Below are 14,473 nucleotides of genomic sequence, written 5' to 3' on the forward strand. Positions count from 1 at the left end.
AGTCTAAACCCTAGAAATTTTTTAGCTACTCTTTCACTCACTTCGTCTGTCCGCCCATACGTCACACTTTTTTAAGGAGGGGGGAGAGGTGTTTTCTTGGCTGCTATCTAAGATACACTGCAGATTAAAGAGCCTATAACTTACTTCGTCTGTCGGTCTATCATTTATACTACAATAGGCATATATTGCACTGTGGGCTAGAATTGAATCAAGACAAAAGTAAGTGCCGAGCCCTTGGACCTATGTATGGTGAAAATAGACATAAAACCATGATGATTCCAGGTAAAACCAAAATATTTCAGCGGGGGCTTTTTGAGAAAATTAGATTTGAAAATTTCAAGTTCAATTTTCACCCGCTAGGAGTTGCCGCATAATCATGACAAGAAAAGCAAATATTATTTATTTTAAATTTTGAACAACTTTGCTTTTATGAAGTCCTTCTTAAAACCTCTCTATGTATGATTTATTTTAGGCTGAATTTTCGTGACCTTTGCAAAGCAAGTGATAAAAATGGCCATTTATTAACTCCCTTCAGGAGTGGTTTTATGAAGAACTTTATAAAAGCAAAGTTGTTCAAAATTTAAAATATGAACATATATAACTCACTTTGTCCGTCTCTCTATCCCAGATTTGTTTGATCTTCGCTACTTATAGATGTTGTCATCCTTGTTTTAAAAATGTAAAATTAAATCTGTAAAGTCTGAGATACGTTCGTTAAAATGTTTTAAAGCAGAGATCTAAAGTAATAAGACAATGGCCAATAAAGTGATGTACATCCCCAATGATGCTACACAAAATTACCCCTACTGTAGATTACAATTAGTGTTCGAAACGTTTAAACACCTAACATAATAAATCAACCAATCAAATTCAGTAAAAGTCTCCAATGTAGTTCAGTCAATGAATAAGAAACCGTAATTATAGAACTTTGGGGATTAGTGTAATAAACAGCCCAATGTCCCATCTCACCCTGATTTAAATGTCTATTAAAATAAGGAAAACATTATATTTTTAAAAATGTTTGATAACAAATAAAAGACAAATGTTGCCACAATGATATCATAAATATTTTCAAACATTAATTACAATTTTACATTTTAATTTTTATTTGGAGAAAACATAAAAATATGTTTTCAGATCCGCAAAGATACTTTATGACTTACTGTTTATGTCTGTATGTTCCTCTGAAAAGTAAAAATATTGGCTACGTCTCTTGAGGCATATATGGGCAGTTGAGGCGAAGCTACACTGTAAAGGAGAACTATATCAGTTAAGATATTAGCGAGATTCTTCGGTATAGACAGACAAAGATCCTGTTTCTTTTTTATAATGACTAGCGGCTACGCCCCTAGAGGCCTCTAGTGGCACTTTAAATGTTTTTTTTTATTTCAAATATATAATTGTTCTGTTCAAGTATCTGCGCGACAATTTTTTCCCGATTTTTTGTGTAATTTCTCTTGGGAAGGTGGTAGTATCCTCCCCCAAAATAGTTATAAACCTTCCCAGGACCTATGAGAAGCTACCCTATTAAGGAGAACCCGATCGGTTCAGCGGTTAACGAGATCCTTCAGTACAGAAAGACAAAGATCCTGTTACTTTTATATAAGGATGATAGTATCTTGTGATGAAATGCTGCGCTGCTTGTGATATAATTGTTTTTACTCGCAAAGTTGACTGAACATTTCATGGTTTTGCCATATCATTACCAAAATAATTTCAAACTTGCAGAAGGAATTTTTAGATTTATGTTAATAAAGAAAATAGAATGCAATAGTCCATAACCAACCATCCCTCTCAAACAGAGAGAGAGGGAGAGAGAGAGAGAGAGAGAGAGAGAGAGAGAGAGAGAGAGAGAGAGAGAGAGAGAGAGAGAGAGAGAGAGAGAGAGAGAGAGAGAGAGAGAGAGAGAGAGAGAGAGAGAGAGAGAGAGAGAGAGTGAGAGAGAGAGAGAGAGATAGAGAGAGATAGAGAGAGAGAGAGAGAGAGAGACAGAGAGAGAAAGAGAGAGAGAGAGAGAGAGAGAGAGAGAAAGAGAACGAGGGGACAATAGGCTATTAATTACATAAGTCCCCAAAGTTTTATAAGAACGTTTTCTTATTCGTTGGCTTACCAACTTTGGATACTTTTACATAATTTTAATTGGTTGGTTTATTAAGTTGAGTGTTCAAAATTTCGACCACGAATTTTAATCTAGAGAAGGAGTAATTTTGTGTCATCATTGGGGATGTATATCAATTTATTGGCCATTGTCTTATCCGTTCATTTCCCTTCCAACCAGGGGCGTCCAAGCTTTTTATTTTGGAGGGGGTAAAAAATTTTTAAGGGGGGGGTAATTCGGTTTTGGGGGGGGGGGGGAAATGGCGCGCGAAGCGCGCCACAAATTTTTTTTACCCCCCCCCAAAATTTTTACCCCGGGGGTAAAATTTGCTTGGGGGGGGTAATTACCCCCCTGAAATCTGTTGGCAGGGGTAAAATTTGTTTACCCCCCCTAAAATTTACCCCCGGGGTAAAATTTTTTGGGGGGGTAATTTAAATTTTATCAAAAATTTAGTATTAAAAATGCGCACGAAGCGCGCAAAAATTTTTTTTGTTAGAGATTTTCTATTTTGGGGGGGTAAATACCCCCTCCTTAATGGTTGGGGGTGCTTACGGCACCCCCAGGGTAGGGGTAAATTTTAAATGGGGGGGGGTAAAATAAAAAAATTTTTGGGGGTGCCTACGTTACCCCCAAATTCATTTGGAGGGGGGTAATCGCCCCATTACCCCCCCCCCCCTTGGACGTCTATGCTTCCAACCATCTCTCTTAATATGTAAGCTTTGTGTTAACATACAATGTTGTTAGTTTTCATTAATACAATATTCAACACTAGTAGATCCGCCCCTAGAGTCACAGGAATAGGGGGGGAGTTGAATCCCAAAACCAATTTCTACTTTTTTTTTCCAATGTCTATATTGCGTTCAAGTCTCTACGAGAATATTTTTAAAAATTGTGATTTCTCTTGGTAGGGTGGTGGTACCCTCCCCCTAAATAGTTATAAACCCTCCCGGGAGAACCCCGATCGGTTCAGCGGTTAGCGAGATCCTTTGGTACAGACAAAAAAACAAACATCCTGTTACTTTATTATAAGGATAAAATGCTTTTATGTTCATGATATTTTCGTCTGTCTGTTAATTCATAGGGCTGTAAGTGAAATGTGCTTTTCTCGGCTGTACAAATAAAACAATTATTTATTTGTAAAGGTTTCGTGATTTAAAAATAAATTGTCGCATATTCTCTCTCTTTTTGTATCACAATTAAACATCTGTTATTTAACATGCTGTCAGTTTGTCCACTTATGGTTTTGATGCATGTGCTTCGCTACTTGTGGATGATGTAATCCTTGATTCGATTTTTTAATGTTGATATATTAACAACGCAAAATTTAAAGTAATATCAAGCGATAATTAAATTACCAAAAAATCAAATTACCAACCATTTACAAAAAGATAAACTAATTCTACAAAAACTATTTATTAAAATTTGTAATGATAAATACAAATAAATATACAATACACTAAAATAAAATATGCAAAAAAAAACATTATAACATCAACAGTTTTTATAACAAACTTGTACAAAAATATAAAAATAAAACTTAACTAATTACTGTACATAAGAATACATTCTTGAAATATTATTATGATATTTTTCTAGTAAAACATATTATAATATCTTATCTCTATAAATAACAGAAACCTAAGAAAACAATAATAATGTATTTGTTATGAAAAAAAAGCTATTTAGACTATTTACAGTTAGGGACATCAAAAAACTTTTATTTAGGATAATTTCAAAATTGACAATTTTTATTGGCATTTTTTGAATCAAAAACTAATCTTTTTTGTTTAATTTTAGATTTGCTGATAATTTTAGGTTAGGTTAGGTAAAAAAGGGAAAGGATAGTCCATCCGCCCCATTGAAAAAAAATACTACCAGAAAAGGGGTAGTCGATTGTTTGGTTCAAAGGACTGTATCAACATTTAATGCTTATCAATTCTTGAATGCTTGTTTCTATGTAAATTTGGTGGGAGAAAATTGTTCCTTAAAAAAAGTAATTCCCTTAACAAGGATGAAAAAAGAAGAAAGGTAAAGGTTCTTTGGATATCCTTTTTAATGCCAAATTACCATGAAAAGAGGATATACATTTTCTTTCTTTAATTTTATTATATAAAAATTATGCATTGAAATCTGTTTGAAAACTAATGTTTTCGTATGTAATTTTGTGATCAAATTAGCTAATCAAACAAATCTACCTAAAAATCGGTAAATTTTTAATTAAAGTGTTTGGTAAATAGGTAAGGGTTTTGGCAAATAATATAAGGTAGGTTAGGGGAGGGGAGAAATTTTGTTGTTTCATCTGGATGCATTTTTGTTGTATCTTGTATGTAGATATTATTTTATATTGTCAAATCAAGTAAAACATTTTTTATAAATATACAATAATAGTTTTTTTTCGCATCATATTATAAACAGCTTTCCACGGATATAGAATGTACAGTTATAAGATTAAAACTAGTTTTTTAGCCCCAAGGTGCCGAAGGCATAGGCTAAAAAAAATGGTTTTTAATCTTATGATTGTACATTTTTATATTTCGTAGAAAGCTGGATATAATACATATATTTTTTCATATGGATGAGAACCGGTTCTTATCCACCAGATTTGAATGAATACGAGAAAATGCCTTCAGTTTTTTGAAATTAGAAAACATATTAAATTTTGAAACCAAGAAATGATTTACCTATAAAAATTGTTGTTTGCCCTTTTTACCATTATGAGATCTAAATTATCTATTCTGAATTTACATTTTTTTGCTCCAATTTCAAATAAAGTAAAAAAAATTTGGTGATCAAATTCAACTATCGCCTTCTCAAGTGCCCTTAGAGGCCACTATGGGCATATCCACTTGTTTCAAATAAAGTAATTTGTAATCACAAATATCACTGAAATAGTAAAGATGATATTATTGGTATGAACTGTATGAGCAGCTCCCCTACTGTGTGGTGGATGTTTACTGTCCGCAACTGTATTGTACTGATCGTAATACCAACCAGAATCCTAAAAATGTAAAAAATATTTTCAAATTACGTAATAGAGAACAATTTGTACTTTTTAATCTTTAAGAGAAACAAAGTTTTTTTTTCAAATTCATTCTAAAAGAGTTTTATGAAACTCATTTTCATGTGAGACAATAAATTGTCTAATATCAGTCAGCTTTTATGCATGTCGACGAAACATTCAATCAAACGCCTTGCATAAGTCGAAAAATTTGTGTATTAAAAAATTCTATCAAAAAGTAAACTTGCTTTAATAAAAGTAATTAGAAAATTAAGTTATTCAACATTGAAGTCAATTTTTTTTTCTCAATTTCTAAACTGGTAGAAAATTCTGATTTAAACATAGGAGTCTGTTCCTCCACTAAAATTTCTACCTATGACGGGTTTCTGATAATTTCAATTCAAGCCAGAAATTTTAATCTTATAAAATATCCCATGGGTCAGCAGCCGCGCGGCTGAGAGGGAATACCCTTTTGCTAATACTTGCTTTAATACTTGAATAGAAGTGTCTGCGGCTGCCTAGCCCTAAAATCTTTCTAAAGTGCTTAATGCTTATTAATGAGATATATACCTTATTTCCATTAGAATGATCAAGTTGTTTAAGTTCAACATTATTATCAGCGTGGTTGTCAACATCTGAGTGCATGTTATCCAGGTTGTCTCTGGACCATGGATCAGCTATAGTATCTCCTAAATAAGCATAGATAAATAATTTTTAGAATAATTACTGGCATATTATCCAGGTTGTCTCTGGACCATGGATCTGCTATAGTATCTCTTAAGGTAGGAGAGGGAAAAGTTGACCTAATCCCATTTTAAATTTGAGATTTAAAAGAGTAATAAAATATTTTTTGGGGGGGAGGGGAAGAAGACACCCTCCCCAAAATTAGTTTAAAACCTTCCCAGAACCTATAAGAAGCTTCACTGTAAAGAAGAACAATATCGGTTTAGCGGTTAACGAGATCCTTCGGGACAGACAAAAAACGCTTCCTTCTTTATATAATAGGATAGGATAGTTCTAAACTATTATTTTCAAAATAGCTTTTTAAATATTGTTGCTTTACAAAGTCAAAGTTTAAAATGAATTAAGAAATCCACTATGCATGGGCATGTGTAGATGCAGTAAGAAATTTAAAGTAGAGGGTTTTACGCAGTGGCTTGCAGAGGGTTTTTCTTAGGGGGGGGGGGGGACCCCTAACCTTGTTTACCGTGACACACCCCTCAAATTCATGGTAGGTAGACAATGACATAATTTAAAATTAACAAAAATCTGTACCTGTTTAAAATCCTAAAAAAATGAGAATGATATATTATACCTGTCCTGGCTGTTCTTGGTACGAGTCCCGGATTAGAAATTGTGGAAGATCTGGCCCGGCCCTGTCGACCATACATCATATCCACCGCCATTTCTGCACGCCTAATTTAACAAATTCGATTATATTCCCAGACGCTTGGCTTTTATGAAAAAAGCTAAATTTTCAAAGTATTGTTATTTTAACATTAAATCAAATTAGAGTTAGTTTTTTTTAGTAGCGAAGCTACTCTATAATTTGAATTTGAAATGTCCGTCTGTATGTCTGTATGTATGTCTAAAACGTTTTAGGGGAAAAGTGATGTACTCGGCTCCTATAAAAGATAGACAGTTGAATTTTTTAGGGATTAAATAAGTTATCATTCTTCATATCTTCACAGTTTCATTGCGATATGTCAATTAATTGGGGTGCTAGATCGATTCCTAGATTTTTAAGTTTTCATGATTTTCTCGATTCCTATTAAAGATAAAAGTCTAAAATTTTCAAGGATCAAATAAATTCAAATTCTGCAAACTTTCGTGATTTATATAAATTTTTATTTTGTATTTAAATACTCTATAGTTCATTCTGGATGTTCTTCCATGTTTTTTGAGCTTAGCTACTTATGGATGTTGTCATCCTTGTTTTAAATATCATCAGGTATAAAAATATGAACACTAAAGCAAAATTTTCTTATTTATTTGTATTTGTACCAATGGATATCGTATATACATGGATATTGACAAGGAAAAATTGTCGACAATTTTGGTTGCTAGCATGGAACTCATTTCTTGGTCATTTCGTCCATCCAGTAGGAGTGAAAGAGGATGGGGTAAAGAGGTTCGTGATTTTTAACCCGCTGCGAGTTCCACTTTACTAGAGAACATGAAAATGTACAAGTATTAACATATCAATTTATTTACCTGTTACTTAGATAGGCATCGTCATAACCCACTGATGTAGATCTAAGAAATACAATAAAATTAGCCAAAGATACAAAATTTTGAAATATCTATTCTATCACACTAAAAAATCCACTTAATACAAACTGTTGATGTTGCAAAATTTTTAGCATTTCAATATACAAATCATTCTCCGCTTAAATATTAAAAAAAGTACAATTTATCATTCTTTGTCCTATCCCTGTATCCGTGGTATTTACCTGAACGCTGGAAATGGAGTTGGAGGTGTGTAGCCCATTTCTGGGAGGAGGGGACCTTGTCTCACTCCTCCCCCATCCCCACCAGTCAGATATCCTAAAAAAATAAAAATGAGGCAAATTTGCCAGAAATTTACTTATTCAAGTAAGTTTAGATATGTTGGAATCATCCTTCCAATCTTGTCTCCTAGTACTAGTTGGTTGGTTAGCATACAAAGAGTATATTTACCTATATCTTTTCTTTTAGTACTAGTTGGTTGGTTAGCATACAAAGAGTATATTTACCTATATCTTGTCTCCTAGTACTAGTTGGTTGGTTAGCATACAAAGAGTATATTTACCTATATCTTGTCTCCTAGTACTAGTTGGTTGGTTAGCATACAAAGAGTATATTTACCTATATCTTGTCTCCTAGTGCTAGTTGGTTGGTTAGCATACAAAGAGTATATTTACCTATATCTTGTCTCCTAGTGCTAGTTGGTTGGTTAGCATACAAAGAGTTGCTAGTGAGTTGTTCTACAGGATTGCTGCTATAAACATAGTTTGCTTGGGGTTCTGAACCTTCAACTTTATTGCTACCTAAAAAATAAACAAAAGATTTATAGAGTTTTTGTGAGTATAAAAAACATACATATGATTAAATTTTTATCTTACTAGAAAATCACGAAACCTTACTGTTTATATTAGAAAAAGGAACATTATCAAGAAACATATTACACATCACAATAGTGATATTATGAATGAAAATAAGCTTACATTAGCTTCCCATTTTAGGAGAGATTTAAGACTTTAAAAAGTTCACTGTATGCTAAACGATAACTGTATAACCTCCACCCCTCCACCACCCCCAAAAATTCAACAATTTAGTGATTAAAATTGATATAATCAAAGTTAACCTGGTGTTACTGGCGATATCATTTGGTGCCCATTTGTCGTTATCTCATTCTCACCATTTTCATCATCGTAATAATCGTCCTATCAAGTTTAAACATTTTATTTTATTTCAAATAGGATTATTAAGCAGGGAGTATGGGAGGGGACAATGGATCGAATATACAATTTTTAGGAGGCTCAGACTTTTGGTACTGGCTTAAAGGGAATGAGTTAGAATTTAGCAGGATCTGACTGACTTTGAGTACTAGTGCAACAAATGCCGCGAACTCGCAATGTTAGTTTTGAATATAGCAGACGAGTATCAATAAACTTAATTTGTTATGAGATTGCTGATTTACAAATTTTTTCCTACAGAAAATATCATTTCATAGATAAAAACTTTATTGTGATATTTGTGTAATAAACAATCTAAGAACTCTTACAATTTGGGGTTGTAGGGCTATGAGGTTGAACGGGTTCCAGGGATGATTTTTCTAGTAATTAATTACAGAATGGTTACGCCAGTCTGATGTGCTGGTAATCTAATTTTCAAATGAATGCTTTTTTTCTTGGAACTTTTTTCTTATTTTCTAGTTTTCTAAGTTTTATTAACACCCCCTTTAAAATTTCCTTAACACATTTTCTGGATAAATCTGGATTTCATGGTCTTTCAGCGAAAACTCTTAAATTGAATTAATTGCCCATTGGCCCTCCCTTACTCCCTGATTATTAAGTCCAATAAATATTATGTTGTAGTATCAAATAAAGCAGCTGTAACAAGGAAATAACCTATTTCAAGAAAAGAATAATCGATTATAATCATTAAAAAAAAGTAACAGGATGTCTTTTTGTCTATCTGTTTGTGTGTACCGAAGGATCTCGCTAACCAAGGAACCGATCGTGTTCTCCTTCACAGTGTAGCTTCTCAAAGGTCCTGGGAAGGTTTATAACTATTATTTGGGGGGAGAGTACCACCACCCTCACAAGAGAAATCACAAAAAAATAAATATTACAGTAAGAATAAAAAATTTAATATTAGCAGTTACAGAGTCAAGAGCATTCAATAAAGAGTTGCTGAACTGCAAATTAAGATATCAAAAAAATGTTCAAACTTTCCTCGTATTCATAAACATATTCATAAGTGTAGGTTGGTCCATCCTCTATCCCTGTGGGGCCACCACCCACCCCTGCAGGGCCACCTACACCAGAAAGCCCGGGAAGAACTTGCTCAGAAGTTATTGTCACTTTGGGTGTAACCTAAATTTCAAAATGATTCTGTTGGTTAATTTTGGTTCTTGATATAAAGTAAGTATGATGTCTTTTTGTCTGTCCTTGAACTACTAGACCAGGGATAAATTTGTCAGAAAGGGGTAAAATTGCCCTTTGTTTAATTAAAAGCTTTAGTGGTTTATTAGTGTACATACTTTTCTATCCATGATTTTGAGTTGTAGGTCATTTTATCGTCCACTGTTCTTTTAGATTCAAGACAGTTTCTCTTTTCCGCAATTAAAAAAATATCTTACCATAGAATTAAGAATATTAGTGGGAATTACACTTTCTTTTGTTATTGTTACTTCAGGTCCAGAATCTGTTCCAGAGTTTAGAACCTAAAATTTAATATCCATAAGTAGAGAATCAAAAGAAGTCTAAGAAGGAGCTCATAGGCCATAATAAAAAAATGACGTTATACAATACAAATGACCAGACCAATGGCAGGCCATATGACGTCATTTTTGTTACAGGCATTAAAAAAGCTCCAGCATACAAAATTGTTTTTAGACGAAGCCCAATCTGTCCCACTTTTGAGCAAGACGATTCCTATATGACGTCATACAAAGGGAAAAGAAAAAGGGAAGGGGGGGGGAAAGAAAATCTCTTCAAAGGAGATGGGAGAAAAGGGAATCGTCTTGCTGAAAGTGGGACAGATTGGGCTTCGTCTTGTTTTTAAATTCTAAATGACAATAATTCTATATAAAAAAATGGAAAGAAAATAAGAAGTTAAAGGCAAATACCTGTTAGTTTTGCTATTATTATAATAGTTTCTATTAAACGGAAACATTTTACATCTTAAATCCTCAAAGAGAACGGTACATTTTTTATAGAAATGTAAAGTTTGTTTGCTTGTACTTTAGTATCAAATATTAACTGGTACCTCAGGCCCGACAATTTGTGGTTCTAGGCTCAGTGGGCTTCCTTTATGAGTTACTTCTATATTTATATCACCAGGGGGCATCTAAATAAAAATATTTGTGAATTAACCATAAATTCATATTTTTTTTCTATCCGCGGACAACTACAAAACGATATATATATATATATGTTTATATACTCTAATATCTGTTTTTTGAATGACAAAAAAAAAGTTTAAGAAGAGAACTGAAGCCCTACGGAGACCCATTCTTAACAGTTCAATTTTGGATTTTGTCAAAATAATTTTTTTTTTTAAATTAGTTTTGATAATAGATTTTTACCTTTGAGGCTACTTCATAAACACTGGCAGAATCTTGCAGCAGTTTTTCCTAAATTAATTTCATCAATTTTATACCTGCTAACAGTATTTATTTGTAACTGTAGTATAATAAGGATGTTAATAGTTTTTAGTGGCTATTAAAGATCTTCACCTGAGCTTTTCTTGTATCATAAAGTGTTGTAGTTCCTGTGTCTATCCTTTTTGTAGATGTGCTTCCTTGTTCTTCAACATTATTCACAGAAGTTCTTCCCATCTCTGCATTTAGCTTATCCTTGTAATAAAATTTACATTGTTACTTAAATAGAAGTTACGCCCCAAAAGCCTCTTAGGGCACGGGAGGTGGGGGAAGTGAAATTAAACCCCTATTTTTAATTTTAGTATTTATAAGAAAAAGTAAAAAAAATAATTGAGGGGGAGGGTCATTTTTTTCCTAGGGGCGATTTCTGTCTGTATAAACCTTCCCAGGACCTTTGAAAAGCTAAACTGTAAAGAAAATGATAACGGTTCAACAGTACAAAAATGAAGACAAACATCCTTTTACTTTAAATAGGAAATTGCAAAGCTGAACTCATATATATAAAAATATATAAATAACAAATGCGATAAATTTGCACCTGAACGCTTTGTGAAAGAATTACTCCTTGATTTGGACTTTCAACATCGCCTCCAACAACCTTTATTACATAAAAAATAAATATATATTTTTAAATTTAAAGGATTTTGCAAATAAAATTGGAAAATTTTCTGTTAAAATTAATTTCTAAAATGTATATAAATCCAGGAATCTAAAGGGATAAGACAGTTGCAAATAAATTATACATCCCCAATAATGATACACAAAATTACCCCTTGTGTAGATTACAATTAGTGGTTGAAACTAAATAAAGCAACCAATCAAAATTTAATAAAAGCCCCCAAGGTTGTTGAGCCAACGAATAAGAAAACGTTATTATAAGGCTTTGGGGACTAGTGTAATAAATAGTGGAAAAAATCACCTGAATAGATGTATATGTTTCAGTAGGGTTTGGATTTGGTATATCTTTCTTGGTCAGACTACTTTCAGGAGGGGCGTCTTCATAGTAATACTCATAATATACTTTATAGTCACCATTCTAAATAAATGAATTATGAAGATCTTCCGTCGGTCTGGATGTTTAGTTTTACTATTCAGGGAAAGACAAAACAATATTTTATCATTATTTTCCTGGCGAGTGGAATACCCTCTCGCCTGGAAATGTCAAGTCCCCCACCACAAAAAAAATCCACCAAAAAAATAAATTTCTAAAAGAAAACTATTAATGACACTTTAACCTTAGCAAAATGTTTGAAGCCTATTTTGCCATTTTTAATATCTTATATGTACAGTAATAGTTTGAAAATTAAATCTACCAATAGTTTTATTTATATTTTCCTTCCCCTTGGTATGATGCTGTGAGTATTGGTACAAAAAATATGACGTAACAAAAAAAATTAGCCAATGAGAGGCCGTTATTGACCAATGGTAAAATTTATAGTGGACTCTCATTGGCTAATTTTTTTTGTTACGTCATATTTTTGCACCAATACTCACTGCATCCCTTGGTATGAACATAATTGTCCTTGTCTTCTGCTTGAACGTACCTTACTCTCATCAGCCTCTTGAGTATAATCCTCAATCTCAATATTCGGCTTCTTAGTGGACACTGCAGCATTGTCTACACTATACCCAGCCAACTGTTCACTACCCCCATGCTTCCCGGCCAGGTCACTGGACACAGAGAAAAATATGTTGCCAGAATTTGCCTCGCTGTCATGGCCATATTCTAGTGGAGGTTGGGGTTGGTGGCGCAGGTGTTGATTGGGGTCATATTGTATCAACTCTGGTGGATACTGAAGGGATGTTTGAACCTTGTTGTTGGATGTTTCAACATTAAAAGTGTAACCTGCAAAAAAAATTTTAGCACAAAATTTAAAGTATATCTAAATGTAAAGAACCTATTTAAACTATTTTACAGTTAAAAATTCACAAGAGAGTTGAAACAGCTTTCCTGTTAATAACATGATTTTGACTTTTGTCATTGCTTGATTTTTTTGTTTGTTTGAACTTTAGAATTAATATTTTACATGGTCAGGAATATGAAAAAAAAGACTTCAGGGTAAACAACTTACAAAAGATTTTTAAAAATTCAAAATTGTTGCCTTTTGCTTTTTGTGGGTTATAGATTTTTAAAAGAAACTCTGTTGATACTAATTTTAAACTTTTATTATTTCAAGTTTACCTTGGTTTCCAAAATTATTAGCAGGCTGTTGGCCATAAGTATTTGCATCTGGCAACACTGCTGCGTGTACACTTTGCTCATACAACTGTTGAGATTGAACAGCTGATGGGTCATAGGGTTGGACAGCTGATGGGTCATAGGGTTGGACAGCTAATGGGTCATAGGGTTGAAATGGTTTGCTGTGCCCATATGCAGTGGCTGATTTAAAACCTAAATGTAAAAATTTCTCAAACTATTGTTAAATTATTTTTAAAAAGCTGAAAAAATATGAATTTCATTGTATCTTAATGTATAAGTTTTCTGGAGAAAAGTGTAGGTTTGATTATATAAAAAATTTAACCTTTTCGTCTAATTATCTAATTCATTTAAATTTTAAAAGATAATCTTCTTTCTTACAAAATGAAAATACTAAACTTCGTAGTTATTTATTTAATACTTTAAATTCTTTCAGATAAAACTCAGTTCTAAATGCATAACATAATGAATACAGAGAATATAGAACTATTATAAAACTGAGACATAAACTTTAAACTACATTCATTGAATTCATTAGAAAATTAATGGTTGGTTTGCTGGATCAAACTAGCAATATCCAAACTTTTCAACCAATAATTTCAATATACATAAGGATTTAATTTGTCTATCATCATTTAGGCTGTACATCAATTTATCATCCATTGTCTTATGCATTCAGATCCATAGATTTGATACAAATATATTAGGATTTTTAAAAAATGTCTACATATCCTGTAATTAAAATTTCCCTTCTACTCTTTTAATTTTGTAAAGGTATTACCTGAATTAGCCATATTGTCCTGGGAGTTTGGAATGAAAACTGGCTGAAAACCTGCCCCGCTTGATGCTGAAAAATCTCCATATTTTCTGTCATAAATGGTACATTTAAACTTTTTAAATCTTCAATTCACCATATGAAAGTTAAAGATTATAGAGTATATCGTTTGATTTCATGGTGTATATAAAAAATCACCCTTGGAGCGTAAATCATTACTTAAAGAGAGTTCTTTTCACTCAAATTATCAAAATCTTGTAAGTCTAACATTTACTAAAAACTGATTAAACAAACTTTTATCACAAGTTTGATAAATCATTATTATAAAATACATTTTTTTTAAATACAAAATCATAGTTAATATTTTAAGTAACTTTTATTCTTGATAAGTGGAAAACTAAGTTTTCATTTTACATTAAATTACACTTGTTGATCCTATGTGCTTGTCTGTGTTCATTTTTTTTAGAATTTTTATTAATAAATATTTATAACGAATAACATCAAGGATGATTATACCGTTGTAGCGAAGTGCTTTT

General features: G+C 32.5%; 1 protein-coding gene across 1 annotated transcript; it reads right to left on the reverse strand.

The window, feature by feature from the left end:
- Positions 1-4,270: 4,270 nt before the first annotated feature.
- Positions 4,271-14,025, reverse strand: LOC145321730 (uncharacterized). Its single transcript, XM_080163281.1, has 18 exons — positions 13,944-14,025; positions 13,148-13,357; positions 12,510-12,811; positions 11,885-12,001; positions 11,504-11,563; positions 11,041-11,160; positions 10,891-10,938; positions 10,572-10,652; positions 9,943-10,026; positions 9,532-9,676; positions 9,307-9,353; positions 8,443-8,521; positions 8,000-8,125; positions 7,550-7,643; positions 7,311-7,352; positions 6,412-6,512; positions 5,667-5,785; positions 4,271-5,096 (listed from the first exon to the last, which is right to left on the reverse strand). Exons 1-18 carry the CDS (start codon positions 13,954-13,956, stop codon positions 4,950-4,952), a joined length of 1,935 nt encoding a protein of 644 aa, XP_080019407.1. The 5' UTR covers positions 13,957-14,025; the 3' UTR covers positions 4,271-4,949.
- Between the last annotated feature and the right edge of the window lie 448 nt (positions 14,026-14,473).

The sequence above is a fragment of the Acartia tonsa genome, chromosome 6, assembly GCF_053477335.1.
Source record: "Acartia tonsa isolate MP-2025a chromosome 6, ASM5347733v1, whole genome shotgun sequence".
Classification (NCBI taxonomy): Eukaryota; Metazoa; Arthropoda; class Copepoda; order Calanoida; family Acartiidae; genus Acartia; species Acartia tonsa.

Coding starts and splice junctions, on each gene's coding strand:
- LOC145321730 (XM_080163281.1), bottom strand. Junction 11,564..11,884: donor AAACATATACATCTATTCAG/GTGATTTTTTCC, acceptor TATGTAATAAAG/GTTGTTGGAGGCGATGTTGA. Junction 7,353..7,549: donor ACTCCATTTCCAGCGTTCAG/GTAAATACCACG, acceptor TGTATTTCTTAG/ATCTACATCAGTGGGTTATG.